The sequence below is a fragment of the Acanthaster planci genome, unplaced genomic scaffold (genome assembly GCF_054643075.1).
Source record: "Acanthaster planci isolate LZ-2023a unplaced genomic scaffold, COTS_SCS Contig2, whole genome shotgun sequence".
Classification (NCBI taxonomy): Eukaryota; Metazoa; Echinodermata; class Asteroidea; order Valvatida; family Acanthasteridae; genus Acanthaster; species Acanthaster planci.
In genome coordinates this window covers 84884-99681 of record NW_028257626.1, presented here as the reverse complement: position 1 = coordinate 99681, position 14798 = coordinate 84884, and the positions used below count along the sequence as shown (strand labels likewise).

Genomic DNA, 14798 nt, shown 5'->3' with positions numbered 1-14798 from the left:
GTGATGATGGTGGATTGGCGTCAGGTTCTCGTGGGTCAGTAAGAATGCCCTGTATGTATATTTAGGTGGGTTCTGCGATGTACAAAGACCTGTCATGTATTTCACAGATTTACAGAAAGCAAAAGTCATCATTATACATGTATAAAAAGGATTGATTAGGAACAGTTTCCTTTCCATTTGCCTACACAGCTTGGAAATCGCTATACCTCTTGGCCACCAAATTCCCCTTCCAAAGAAAAGTAATAAAAAATAAATTAACTAATAATTGAGGGCCAATTTGGGACAAAATACATGTATGTAAATTTGTGTTTGACATTGATGATTAACTTGGTTATTTGGTTCCTTTTGTGGTTTGTTTCTTGGTCAGTCAGCAAATATTGAAGCCAAGCAATTCTATGAATTGTGACAGGTCTTAAGTACATGTTCACGTCAGTGCGAGTCGGCGAGTCAGACAGCGCACTGGCAATACTGTTTTTTAATGATACAACAAAAGATGTACAAAAATCATATGAGTGGACGTTGTTTTGAATGATGTAAAGAATTTCATACAATGTTATGTACTCCATTGAGCATTATGCCACCATTTTGATTGTGGCATGTGATACATACCTTATGCCAGTGGTACATATATCATTTTGTTTTGGTTCAGTAGATGAAAAAAAAAAATTAGGTGGCATTTACTGAGGGAAATAGGTGTTGCAATTCATATACTGTAAATGTGATTTTATGATAATGCAAGATGTGAAATCCAAGTATAATGACGTTAAAACCTCAAATGTGCACACAAACTGTGTCCTCAACATATTAAAAATCCATGACGACTTAATTTTCCCTGTAATTTTTTCAGATTTGCCTATGTGCATTTAAAGTAAAAATACCTTGGAACTGAACAGTTTGTACAAATATTTTTCTCAGTCCCAGACTCATGAACTGCACACATCACTGTATTTTGCAGGCCAAAAAGTTCTAGTGTGTCCTGGAAAAGGATCAATTATGTAACATCTGTTTTGCTTGCTTCCTTTTCCTGCTTTCAACACATGTGGATCCTTTTTACACCTTGAAAAGGTGCTGGTAGGGCTTTCTTGCATTTTATATCATGGTCATGGACTTTTTTAACCTTAGCAGTGCCAAATCCTTTGATTTCAATATGATTTTACATACACCCGATGGGTTAGGGTTAACCAGATTTCACTGCTTAACAGTGGTGTACATGCATGCATTGCATTAGTAACAAATACGTAAAAATGCAAGAGTGACTTGCCCAGCGTGTCCATTCAGCATTCTGAAAGCTGAACTGGATTCAGAACTGTGACAACTGGTTCCTTGCTGTATTATTCTGCCAACCAGCTGTTTTTTGTAAAACACCTTGTCTAGTTTCTTGACCCTCGGAACAAAGGCAGGTCCGTGTAATTTAGTCAGTGAAATTACTTGACGTGTACAGATAGCCAGCTTCCATGGCCCTATTCCAATAATCGACTTGGGCTTTGTCTCAGGCTTCGTTCCCAAAACCAGTCCCCGATTGTGGGCCTGAAGCGTTTACATTAAATTGGATTACTGTAATTTCTGGCTCGCTTGCATCTTATTTGATGTTCTGTGGCACTATTAAACTAATTACTGCGCTTACAGCTTCAAAGTCAGCTAGTTAAAAAACAGGTGAAGCCCGAGACGGAGCCGAAGTTGAGTATTGGAAAACGGCCCATGTGCCGGGTTGTCCTGGTATTGTGGCAAACATAAGGTTGGGAGAAGATGATAAATTGAATAGTGCATGTACGTTTGGCAGACTGTTCACCACTGTCAGTTATCATCACGTCGCAGTTTCTGCAAACTTGTGATGATATCAAAAGAGAAAGACTTGTGGAATGTTTTGGCACTATTGATTATAAATTATCACACCAATGGGAATGGAGAGTGGAAAAGTATAATGCATCTGCATATGTACAGATGAGGCTTGGTTAAATATTTGGAACACAGATGCTCTGCATTATTGTATGATCATGAGTGGAATTTACCAATTTGTCTTCGAGCAAATTTGACGTACATGAGCTACGTTTGAGTCCACAGTACACTGCAAAGCATTATGCAATATGTGAAAAGTATTATTGGTCCTGGTGCATGTATATCAATATATGTGCATGTATGAATTAAGATCACAGATTCAGGTTTGTTTGAAGTGTACATGTATACGAAATACCCAGTATTTATGTGTATAGGAGGGCTCACAGGGTTTTCATAATCAATGTCTGAATGATGCAAATCAATGTACATTTACACCCCTCTGTTAATTACCAAGGTGGCATCACTCACATATGACCCACTCTGTGAAAATGAGTCTTAAGTCACCAGAGCCACTTTGGAGTAAAAAGTCTTTAGAATAATTTTGCACAGTGAAATCAAAAGGAACCCACAGGATTTGTCACCATGGAGTGTCCACTTTCACTGGATGCCAAACTGAGTGATACATCAAAACAAAAAAACTCAATTTGCTTTTTGCAGTACTGATGAAAACTTAAAAGTGGCTCTGGTGACTTAAGATGTATTTTCACAGAGTGGGTCACATATATGCAGTGATACCAGCAGAGTTTTTATACCATCTCAATATATAATGCTCCCCATTTTACGTGGGTATTGCTCCACAGTTTTTCAGAGGTTGGTGCTCTCAAAGAACTGCTGCAGTGTTGCAGTTCAGGCATTGATGCCCATGTACAAGTAGCTTTACCAGCTACTTTAAAAAGCGGTACCCACTTGGTGTATCCTACCCTGTGACACTAAGAGACAGTGACACCTAGTGAATTGTGACAGGTGTCCAGTGGGCGCGGGATTGCACAAAGTGGTGTTCATTGCAGCCAACTAATGCGTACATGTGTACCTAGTGGTACCATGTGGCACCCATAGGCACTCAGAATTACCAAGTGGTTCCCATTACGCAGTACCCAGTCATACGGGTATCCAGTAGTGCCCAGTTGTAGCAATACTCTAAATGGGTGCTTTATTAAACAGGTAATTTGGCTGCCAAGTTTATTTTGTCATTCAGTTAGCCTATCAGTGATTGACATCTTGATTTCAGTAAAAGCAATGCTAGTTAAAAAATGCTGTAGAAAATTATTTCATTAAAGTTTCTTGTGAATTTGGGTTTAGTAAAATGTAAATTGTAACATAAAAATGGTTTAGTTAGAGCAAAGTTATATTTTGCCTGTTTTGAAGGAAACAAAACCCTGAAAGACCACACTTGTAAAGGTATCCTTTCCTCAATTTTCTGTGTGTTGTGTTTATTTTAGAAAATGCCACCAAAGACAACTTAAAACCCCCAAGTTGACTGTGTTATTGGAAGAATTTTAACACAATTTCCTCTTTCTGTCAAACGCTTAGAGGCAAAATGCCAAAATTACTTCAAAATATTTCTGAAGGAAAAACAACAACTGCTGAAGGCTCATCATAGATAAAAAAAAAATACACATCAATGGGAAAAACTTTTTAAGGAGGGTCAAGTGGGATTAATTGTCTACCTTTGTGACTTCGGTTTAAATCCAAACCTAGTGTATCGTTTGGATACAGTTTTCAGTCTCTGCCACATTTTGTAGGTTTTCTCATTCTGCCTCCAGACTTGGTTCATATCTTCAGTTCTGGTCTGCAGTGGACATTATATGTACATTCTAACCACGGTGCCAATCTGTGGAATTCATTTAATTGGTAGTAGAAAGGAAGCAAAAATGACCTCTTCTTCCATAAGAAATTTTGTGAAGAGAGACCAACGGCGACAGCCTTTGTTATACATTTATTTCCAGAACATTCTGATTGGCTGAGCCAAAATATAACTTCAAGCAGGGAGACACCTTTTCCAAGGTCTGTAACAGCTGACTAAAGAACTGCACATCAAAGGGAAATACAGTGACATGACATGAGCTACATGTAGTCTTATTTGTTCAACAGAGAACAGAAATAATTCTAATCCTGCATAGTAATTTTCAAATTTTGACAATTTATTACACTTCCACAGTTCAAATGTGAAACCAAAACTACTCGGGCAAAAACACTCAAATTTCTGGAATAGAAGAAAAACATTTCATACTCTTAGTACAATGTACTCTGCATGAGAACATTTGCACAGACTGGATCTACCCCCACCCCCAACCAAAGAGACATTTCTAATTACCATTTTGCAACCTAGTAACTACTGATATTCATCAATGCAGAAAATATATAATCCTTTCTAGTAGAAACTTCATATCAAAAATACTTTAGGTTTCAATGCAAATATCTGTTAGCACTTTAGCAGTAGTACTGTACCTACTTCCAAACAATGGGCAAATTTCATACAAAAATATTCCAACTTTCTGGTCAAAATATATAAAACATCTTCGGAGTAGATTCGGAAAATACCTTGCACAAGAGTACTGACATTGCCTGTTTTTAACAATCATGGCATTTACTGGTTTTCTTCCACAAGGAACAGAATATGAACGTTTACACATCTAGAGAAAGAAAATATTGTAATATCAACAATATTGCATGTACATTATGTAGTTCACATGACAAATACTTCAATTAAAAAGTCAGTTCCAGTACACAAAATATTTAGTATCCAATGTGAAAAAACTGCACCTTACTTCAGTACACATTTCCAATAGAGGTTAAAAATCCACGTAGTAGTTTACAATAAAGTCTAATCTTGTTGCTTTAAACAAAACATTCAGACACACCTGTACCAACCAACAATGAAAAGGACGTACACATCTTCCTGTCTAAATTGAAGCATTCTGATCTTAACATATTTTATAAACTCTCTGATCACAACGTAAATTATAAATCAGGAATGTCAGATTTTAAGGTAAGACCTGGAATGATGTGTGTAAATGTGCCTATACACTGAGACATCTTACTGTGGTGGCACCACACACGTTCTCAAACTTGACGCGCACACCCATTTGGCAAGTCACAAGCTCCTATAGACACATCCGAGCAGATGCCATTCCAGCCGGGCTATCACACTCACACATGGGCTTTAACTGTGGCTTGTGCGCAGAGTTTGGCAAGTTACGACATCCTACTGGTCAGAGAGGAATGTAGCACATGTGCACTACCTCCGGGCAAACAGGGTGACCCCACAGTAAGGGCTTAAATTCTTGTCATTGGATTTATCTACTGGTTGAAGAAAGATGCACATCAGTAGCTTCACTTCGGCATAGAAAGTTTTGTTGAAAACACCAACAGATATCTTTGGCCATAAGTGCTGCTGCACAAACAGCTATGAGTCTGCAAGGCAGGTAGTCTGGTACTGAAAACTCAGCAGCTCAAATCAAGCCCATCCCTCTAGCACACTTTTGCCACCACTGTGAAATGCCAATAACACTATGATATTTTGACATGTTAACCCACTGACCTATGAAACACTTTTGAATTTTCAGGCTTGTAGTATACTCACTTAATTTGAACTCAACGGTTTCTCGCCACACACACCAGTTGACACTTCTTTTATGTCCATTTCTACAATCTTGAAGTCTTTCGTGACAAGAGTACAATTCTAATGCTAATCATGCCCAAAGTACAATGCATTGCATTTGACAGAAGAAGGGAGATCAAGATAAGGCTTACAAGTCTGAATTACCTCCTTTGTAAGGATTCAAATTCAGAATGGTTTCCACTATGCAGTCTTTGATTGCATAGTCTTCTGTGCCTCCGGCAGTTGTCTACCCTCCATCCGAATCTTCACGATGTAATCCTTCTCGGCCGAGCCTATGTACAGCGCATCCCCCATGTCCAGGACGCTGGTGGCAGACGAGACCATCTGGCCAGTGGGGTCGTGCAGGCTCTGCAAGATCTTACCCTGCTGGTCCAACTCCAAGATCATGCCGTACTTGGACAGCCACTTTGTGAGAGTTTCAGGGTTAATGTACTGCAGAGACAGGAGAGAGGTTGACATTTCTGGTCACGTTTGCTCTGTTTAGCTTTTTTTAAATTAAATTTTATATTGTTATTTCCATAACAATAATTAGTTATATATAATAATAATCCTTGTTAGGAAAGAGACAATTTTTGTTCAAGTGACACATTCATTTACATTTATTTTATACCAAACTTTCTGGTCACAAGATAAATAAGTGTTGACATAAAACTTACTTGTCAATAAAAAGAAAACTAAGATTCAAGCATAAACAATCTTCAAGCAGCAGAACAACAATGAATTATTTTTCAAATGAAACAAAACAGTAAACTAAACAAAAAGAAAGCCACAGCAAAGGTAGACGCCAGTAGTTAGTCAAAGTGATCAAGCACACACCTTGGTGATGATCGTTCGAAGCCAGGGCCTTGCATACAGGAAATCGAAAATTGGGATGGACGTCCCGATGCGACCGCCCACATGGGCCAGAGCCACCCAATAGCCCCCAGTCACACTGGGGCGGACCTTCATCGGCATACCTGGCAGATTGCTAGCAAAGACCTGGTAGCCACCAGATAATGGGCCCTGGAAATGGTACCTGCAAGAATATAATCCGATCCTGTCATGAATATCAAGAAATGTATACAAACGTCTCCTTTTGATGCAGGCCTTTTTTTCCTTTGACATTGCAACATACGCTGTGGTCCCGAGTACATCCTTCAGACAGTTAAAATGCTGACAAAATGTTGGTGGGCTGGGACAGTTTAGAAGCATCTTATCCAGCAGAGAAGGTGAATATTTTCCTCTTACACGACAAAGAAAAATACAAGGGGAACACAGCTTGGAAATTTTAAACAGAGGAAAAGAAAAAATGACACAAAAAAAGATATAACAACAAATTGTTGAGTTAACCACTTGGGACTGCCGGTACTGGACACGTATTCTTTATACGCGTGACCGGGGTCTCCGAAATCAGACAAAGGAAACTGGGCCTTGTGACAAAAGACTATACTCGTAACAAAACACCAGGCTGCTGGGCATTACCAACATTTTTTCACTCTCAATAGTGGAGATAATCCAGACTTGTTTTGAAACAGTATACCACGGTTTGGGGGATTTAGCGCCGGGGATTGCCACCGGGGACAAAAGCGCTCCACCACCACAGTGATGAGCCACGCAGTACCGCTGTACGCTACTCTGGCCCCTATTGAAAAGAAGTCAGCAGCGCACTGTGCCAGGCTCGTGAACAAAAGAAAATACCGCACAATCTGGGCTCTGTTTACAAGGCAGTAGGCCTGGCTGAAATACTCCAGCGCCAATAGATGTTGTCTGTCAGAGTAGACCCAGACAGTCCTTCATGTGGGTGTAAGTGTCCAGTAAATGAAGGTATGAATTTTTAAAGTATTTTGAAAACAGAAAAAAAAAGAAAATATTCCGTCCAAGCATCATCAACATACATAAATGCCCCCGGCGCCAAGTGGTTAACAACTTGAGACCCAAATATGCAGTTTGTAGAAGGACTGATACAAGGAAGAAAAACTATTCACTTGAGGATGCGGAAACGAGTCGCCTCTGAGATTAGCATGAAGTCTTCATCAGGAGAGAACTGTATGCCTGTTGGGTAGTACAGCTTGGGCACGGCAATGTTGCTCATGTTGTTGATGGGGTTAAACCACATTAACCTGCAACGGGAGATTTTGAAACACAAATGTCAAAGAGAAACACAAACTATCAGTTTCTATCTGCCTAACGGGATGAACTGTTTCAAGAAGGACCTCGCCTTCAACACAGTTTTGTTGAGAACATTATAATAATAGACACGTATTTATACAGCAATTTTAACCAGATCAAAGCCCTTTCCTACAAGTGTGAAACAATAAACGAGCAAAAACGCGGAGATCAGTCACTGGAAATATCCAAATTACTGAGGGGATTTGGTAAAAAGGCGAGTCGGAGAGATTTTTAACATCGGAATTTATGGTGAGTCTCAGGTATGGCATAGAGAATACTTGGCCACTTTTACTTGTAGTTTTTATCGTCACCTGCAAACAGGACACATCGACGGAAAATCTAAACCCCAAGAGTAAGATTAAGGTAAGTTTGGAGTATTATGTGACAGGGTCAACCCCAACGTCCCAAGTATATGTGTGCTATGAACATCCTGGGACCTCCAAAACCCTCCATTGTGCATAAAAGTCAAACTTGTACTCTGACAGTTTAGAGGTATCGAGGCTGACGGGAAGTGAAAATGGGTAGGCTGCACCTCCCTCAGTCCTCCTAAATCCCCCCCAAATCTCCTGAAAGAATTTCAAAGGTCTGGAGGGGCTATGGCAAATGATCTTAACCCTAACCCCCTAGGATGGGTGCAAAATCATATTAAACTTGGAGGATTCAGGAATGTTAGGGCTAACTGGTAAGACTTATGATACACAAACAAGGGCTGGGATAGTACTTGAGACCATCGTAACTCCCTGCAAGTCCATCACAAGTAGTCTATTCTTGAGCTAAGTCACAAGCTATTCCATTGAACTGTAACAAGAAGCATTCTTTATCAATGTTCATCCCCCATATCCATGAAAGGACTGGACTCTTGACTGACTCAACTGCAACCCAAAATTGGACACTGACCCAGGGTTTCATCTAGAAATTACAATATCTGCCTGTCCTTCCTAATGCAACGTTAGAAACTGCCTGTCTGTTTTTAAACCGTTGCCTTTTGGTGCTATCTGAGCCCATTCCCATGACAGGTGGACAGATGGCCACATGAGATACTACACCTCCCCTCACATTTCCCCTCCACTAACTCTAACTGAAATCTAATTCCACTGAAATGTTACAACTTGCGGGGTGACTGACTAAAACAAGTTTTGAGAAAGATCACCTTCCACAGCCATTGGCCTCCCACAGGGCATTATCCCGCTGACGGTGGTTCCATGTCTTGCTGGAATCGATGAAGAAGAAGTCCCTGTTCTTGCCCCGGAACTTCTCCAGGTCGTTGCCGTACTTGATGGGGAAGCGGTCGTAGCTCCGAGTACTGCTTACCAGCCTTTCAATGAACCCTGAGGACAATTGTTAAACAAAAATAATAATTATCTCATCGCCCAAGCCATGCAGGGAAACTGACATGGTGCTTTCAAAGTCATAATAAAGATGAACAAAGGAATAGAGTAGAGCAAAATTTCAACCTGTGACCTCCAAGACACTGTGCCAGCACTCTAGCAACTGAGCAACCAATCCTTATATTGGTGGTTCCTGCACTACTCTCGCATCAATGGAGGTGTCTGTCAGATAAGACTTGCCACCAGACAGTCATTCATGTGGGTAAACTGAGCATTTTCCAAATATTGAAAGAGATTGTTTGGAAAATCCTAAATCTGGTAATCCTGATGAAAAATCAGGAAATCAGGAAAACCTTGACAAATCTCATCCTTGAAACTACAGGTCTGATGTTCTGGAGGTCACTGGTTCAAATACCATTCCAGTCAATTTCTTCCTCATTAAAACTCATTAGTAGTACTCCTGTTATCTTTCACCCAGAATATGATTTGCTTTAGTTGTTCAGATTCGCTTCACTTTTCAAAATTACCTTCACTCAAAAAATTTCTTTTACTGATGACAAATATTTAGTTCCAATAAATCTGGAATTAATGTTGAAGTATCCATTTTTCAAACAAGCCTATCTTATGGATCATCCATAAGACGGGCTTACTTCTCTTTGCCAAGGCTACAAAAATTTGATTAGTTTTCACATTTGTCAAAATTAATTCATTTCTTGAATTACAAAATAATAGCATAAGTAATAAGTATACTCTTAAGAAATATAACGGTTTCCTACTAAATTTATTCTTTTCACTAAAAACTCAGTTGGTCTTATTCACAAGTCAGCCATATTGAATTAAAAGCAAGGTTAACATTTTGTTTTGGTTCCTGGGAATAAAAGTGACAGCACTGGACTGAAACTTCATTACAATACACCGTCATTTATGCTGATGGGGAATTTTAATATTTGTGATTAATTGTATCTAAATGTTTTAAACCACATTGAAGGAATATGAAAGTGAGGCATGGAACCAAAAATAGTCTGGCGTCACCCCCATTAACAGATTACATTCAATAAGATGGGAACCCAATCAAAAATGGCTTCCTGTGAATAAGGTCTTTTTGGCATACCATTTGGCTTCACTCGGAACAGTCCCATGTAGCTATCCATCACAAGAATCTCACCACCATAGATTCTCAATCCCAATGGGCGTCCACAGTTGGGTTCGTTGACGGGAGTGCCTATGGAGGAGTGAAGGGGGAAGGGGGATGAAGTTTATTAATCTAGACACTTTTTTACAACTCAAGCACATATATCTATCAGTAACTTGGTTGAAGAATTTCAGCAGGGCCGGATGAGATGATTCAAACTTACCACATGGTCTGGAACCCAGTCTTCCCATACTGCGCATTTTTGATTCGTTGGTTATTCTAAAGATTCCACCGTCATACGTTCCTGTAAATATTTTACCTGCAATGAACACAAAGCAACAGTATTTTTAAATTAATATTCATTTGTTGGGCACCACACTGACAAGTGGAAAAACTTTGCTTTCTCTCATAGCTCAAAACATCTCAGGCAAAAAAATGCATCTATCTCTTTGAGGCAATTCAGCTGCAGGTGTCTACAAGCTTGTGTTGAGACAGAAATACTATCACCACAGGAAAATAACAGTTAGTCAAGAACTGAAGAATCATTTCAAAGTAAAGCTTGGGTCGTCACCTGCTTCAGAGAAGTTGCAACAAGCCAATCTAGGATGTGGTTCAATGACATAAAACATTTTTTCACATCTTTATACTGAAGTGAATATGGCCAATTTCCATTGTAGTAAAATGTCTTTAAATGAGACAGACAGGCCAGCAAGATGGAGAGCAAAACAAAACTGATTTCCAAGTTTCCCTTATTAACAGCAATGTTTTCCATTTTTACAGCTAAGGGCACAGTTACAAAATTTGAGTCCCACGTCTTTGTAAACCCTGGGCTTACATAACTGCCAATGACGTAGAAAAACATTTCAGTGCATCCAAAGGGGCGCTAGTATCACACTAGGCTTTCTATCGTATTATCTGGTCATAGGTTACATAAATTTTTTTGACTATCTGTGATGTTTTGTATTTTTTGCTGCCACAGTTTAAGTTTTTGAGGATTTATGATGGCATGGGGCATGAGTCCTCTGATCCCAGTGAGAACCCAAGCACACATTCGCAGGAAGATCAGACCAATTCACCCCTATTTACATCTCCAAAGACCTCCATAATGTCTCCTAGGTATATTTCTTGCACTACAAGTTGTTCTCTTGAGTTTTAGTAGAACGCTTAACTTTCTCACCGCCAGCCATCACTAACCATTATCTTCAGCTAGGCATTCCGGCCCTCGTATCTTCCCTTCCAGGAGTTTGACCCCATCCAACAACCTTGTGTTCGGGGCAAGAGCGCCTTCTAGGGCTGGAGGAGTTGGAAGGCTGAAAGACACAACATCCAAGCATCACTGAGAGATGTGCATGCTATCTACGGTAGATAGCGGCTAATTAACACTGTTCTGAGCTTCAGTTTGTGATACACCAAAATTTCTCACACAATAAGCACACAAGAAAAGGCTCGAGGAGAGGACGAATCGAATTTGCGTACTGTATAAATGTCAATGCCAAGAATACAATTAGCCCTGTATCTCTATCGTGCACTGGCTCAAAAGCCTGCAACCCACAGTGTCGAAGTGAGAATCCTTCTGGTACTAATAAGATCCAACCATCCCTTAGGCCAAACAGCCTCAGAGTTCCAAGTGGTGACCATTTGGCAGTTTATACCAATGTTAACTTCCAAATGCGATAAGGTCCCACAGATTTGTAAATTATCAGCTACAGTGTACACCTTTTTGCAGCAGGTGGGGTAAGGGCTATGGGGCACACCCGTTACCAGGAAGAGGGGGCAAAGCTCTTTCTAAGGGGATCAAAGTTCTATTGGCAGCAAACTGACAAGGCAGTAACAGTAGAAGGGGTTTAATTCCACGATATAGTTTCACGCAGTATGGTGATTGTCACCTCATTTCTTTTTCTAAGCTTTTCCCTTTCCTTTTACTTAATTTTTCCTGTTTTGGTCACAATATAAGAAAATGCTTTCAAGGTTTGTACAGTAACAAAAAATGGAATGGATCAGTTGGATTACCTACCTGAAACCTTCAGGGTTGATTGGTGACTCCAAATAATAGGTAACTGCACCAGCAACAACAGCTACTCCCATTAGTACTTTCAGAACAAATTTAGTGCGCTGCCTGTGAAATTAATACAAACAAATTGTAAGATTGGATAAAATGGGATAAAAAGGTACACTTTAGGAATGCAACTACAAGAATGCTACTTCACTGAAACTTTTAACAGCACATTTACCATAATGTTGGGGGCCTTAGTTTCCAAACTCTTGGCACAGGCACTTGATTCTTCTTGGTGTCAATTTCCTCCACGCCGGGGGAAGGTGCTAGAGACTGGCCCTTCCTTTTCTTGAGGCCACTGCTTGACGATGTAGCAGACATCTTCTCAAATGATCACTTCACAGTAACTGAACTGGTGTTGCTGATGGGTTCCTTCTATACTGGAATCAAACATTGATTTTTCTATGTATGAACAAAGGGAGACTTTGAGACGCTTGGTGGTGAAAAACAAACCAGTTCTTCTTACCAGTTCTGAGCATGTGCTCATTGTTCTGAGCATGCGGCATTGTTCTTAGCTTGCCCAAAACTGTGAAACAGGACCGGTATGTCTGCTGCCACCAGTGTCTCAAAGTCTCCCATTAAAGTTAACATTTCACATTTTAGACTCATGAACTACTTGACTCAAAAATGCTAAATCTTGGAAATACGGTGGAGTGAGGAATGCAAAGATAAAGTTAAGCTATGTGGGGCCCAACTATCACCAACCCATGCATGCCCATAACGTCTGACACATGTAGCCATCAACTACTGTGGCCTGGATACTAGCTGTCCACCAAGCATCTGAGCCAAGCTACAGTAACACATGTACTTCTATGCTAGGGCAAGTAATAAAGTTCAAAACAAGCAGTTAACACGCCCATCACAAAGGGGGCTCAGAGCCTCAGGGGGCCAGGCCCTCCCTGGTGAGCAGCTGGCCGCCTATTAGCACAAACAATAAACATCAAAATTAACTCTTGTTCTTATGATGTATCCCCCTAGCTGTGCCCCCCCCCATGCCTGAGACTGGTTTCAGGGCTGGTAATCAAGAGTTTCTTTTTGGACAATCTCAAATTGCAAGTGTAATAAACATCAAGTTCAGACTACTTTCTACCAAGCACTCTTCGAAATTAAACCCCTATTGCTCCTCTAAAATGACTCCAAAGCTTTGCAAAGTTAAACTGGGGTTCCTCTCAGTTCAGATACTGGTACATTACGAGCTCACAGTTCTGTGATTAATGGTCCCATATGAAATTCTTGCAAATTAAGCTTCTTACAGCTATAATTGGAGCAATTACTCGGACATATCCATAAGTTAACCAAAAAAGCCAAAAAGGGTTTCTGGGTACATATAGTAAGACTTGTTAGTCACTCTACTTTTTATTTCTAGAAGAAGTGGAAAAATTCAACATGTCTCACTTGGCTATGGCCATGATAGCAATTATGTCAATTATTACCCTTTAGAATTATGGCACTAACTAAAGGTTTGGGGCACCTATTTCTGACAGGATGGCCAGTGTATGGAACTATTAAAAATGCTTTTTAATGGCTCCATGACCATAGTACATGTACTGGTCAGACAGCTAGCCAGAGAGAGCCAACCCAAGGCCTCAACAGTGACATAGGGCTTCATGATGTATACCCCCAGAACTGTGGGGTCTGATGTCCCCTCCGTTCCCACAAACGGGAGCGGAGCGGACATCAGACCCCACAGTTCTGGGGGTACATAATGTAGGCCTACATATACCATAGTCTGAGTAACTTGGACCCTACAAATTGTATTTTTTTAACATTTGGACATGGTCAGGTCCAAATGTTAAAAAAGGCAATTTGTAGGGGACAACTTCACTCCAAGTTACTTGGACTATGTATCAGCCTAGCTCTACTGAGTGGAGCGTTAGTATTCCTCTTTGTATGATTTTGGACGGGATCGTCATACTAACGCTCCACGCCTGTACATAGAGTAAGGGGAAAACGGTTCTCAAAAATTCCAAAAAAATTCCAAAAATTTTGAAGTTGGAAATATCATTGAAGCCCCAACCGTTTGACGTTGGCATTTAGTTTTACAGAAGCCAAGAAAGGTATTTTTGGTGAGTCTTTGGAATTTATGAGAACCGTTTTCACCTTACTCTATGTACAGGCGTGGAGCGTAAGTATGACAATCCCGTCCAAAATCTTACAAAGAGGAATAGTAACCAGGTAATGCTCCACTCAGTAGAGCTAGTAGTAGGCCTACGTGTATCACTGTCAGCCTACCTAGGCATACACTGCAACTTGTACGCTTCATTTTTCAACTCATCAAAACCAGACATTGATCATCATCGAAGCTATGATAAATGTTAAAGTGTAGGCCTGGTATAAAATGATATTCTGGCCACGTAATAATACTTACTTTGCCCAAACTTCCGAAAGTTCCAATTCAGCGGATCTAGAGGGAGTATCGCGACTTGGCTACGACATGTACCTGATGACTGGTAGTACTTCGCACTTACAGGACTGCGGTTTGAAAGGATTTTGCACAATAATGCTGTACGTTTTCCGCAATGATCAGCACTTTTTCACTATCTGCCTCACCTGCACAAGTGAACTTCCTGAAATGGCTTTGTTACCGACACTATCGAAAATTGCCAAAACTTCCTTTTAAAGTTTTAGCCCAGTGTTATTTCACTGCACTTGCATACGACCGAGGCCTGCCCTCGACGT

The 14798-nt window shown here is 40.3% G+C and overlaps 1 protein-coding gene across 2 annotated transcripts; it reads right to left on the bottom strand.

Moving 5' to 3' along the window:
- Positions 1-3959: 3959 nt before the first annotated feature.
- LOC147795605 (adipocyte plasma membrane-associated protein-like) lies at positions 3960-14758 on the bottom strand. 2 transcript variants are annotated; one of them, XM_087131576.1, is made up of 10 exons: positions 14488-14758; positions 12298-12499; positions 12081-12182; positions 11261-11376; positions 10290-10385; positions 10046-10156; positions 8757-8934; positions 7423-7557; positions 6275-6473; positions 3960-5890 (listed from the first exon to the last, which is right to left on the bottom strand). In XM_087131576.1, the coding sequence occupies exons 2-10, from the start codon at positions 12438-12440 to the stop codon at positions 5639-5641; spliced, it is 1332 nt and encodes a 443-aa protein (XP_086987702.1). In that variant the 5' UTR covers positions 12441-12499; positions 14488-14758; the 3' UTR covers positions 3960-5638. The 2 variants fall into 2 exon arrangements, with proteins under 2 accessions (XP_086987702.1, XP_086987703.1); XM_087131577.1 differs by having other exon boundaries at positions 12298-12494.
- Between the last annotated feature and the right edge of the window lie 40 nt (positions 14759-14798).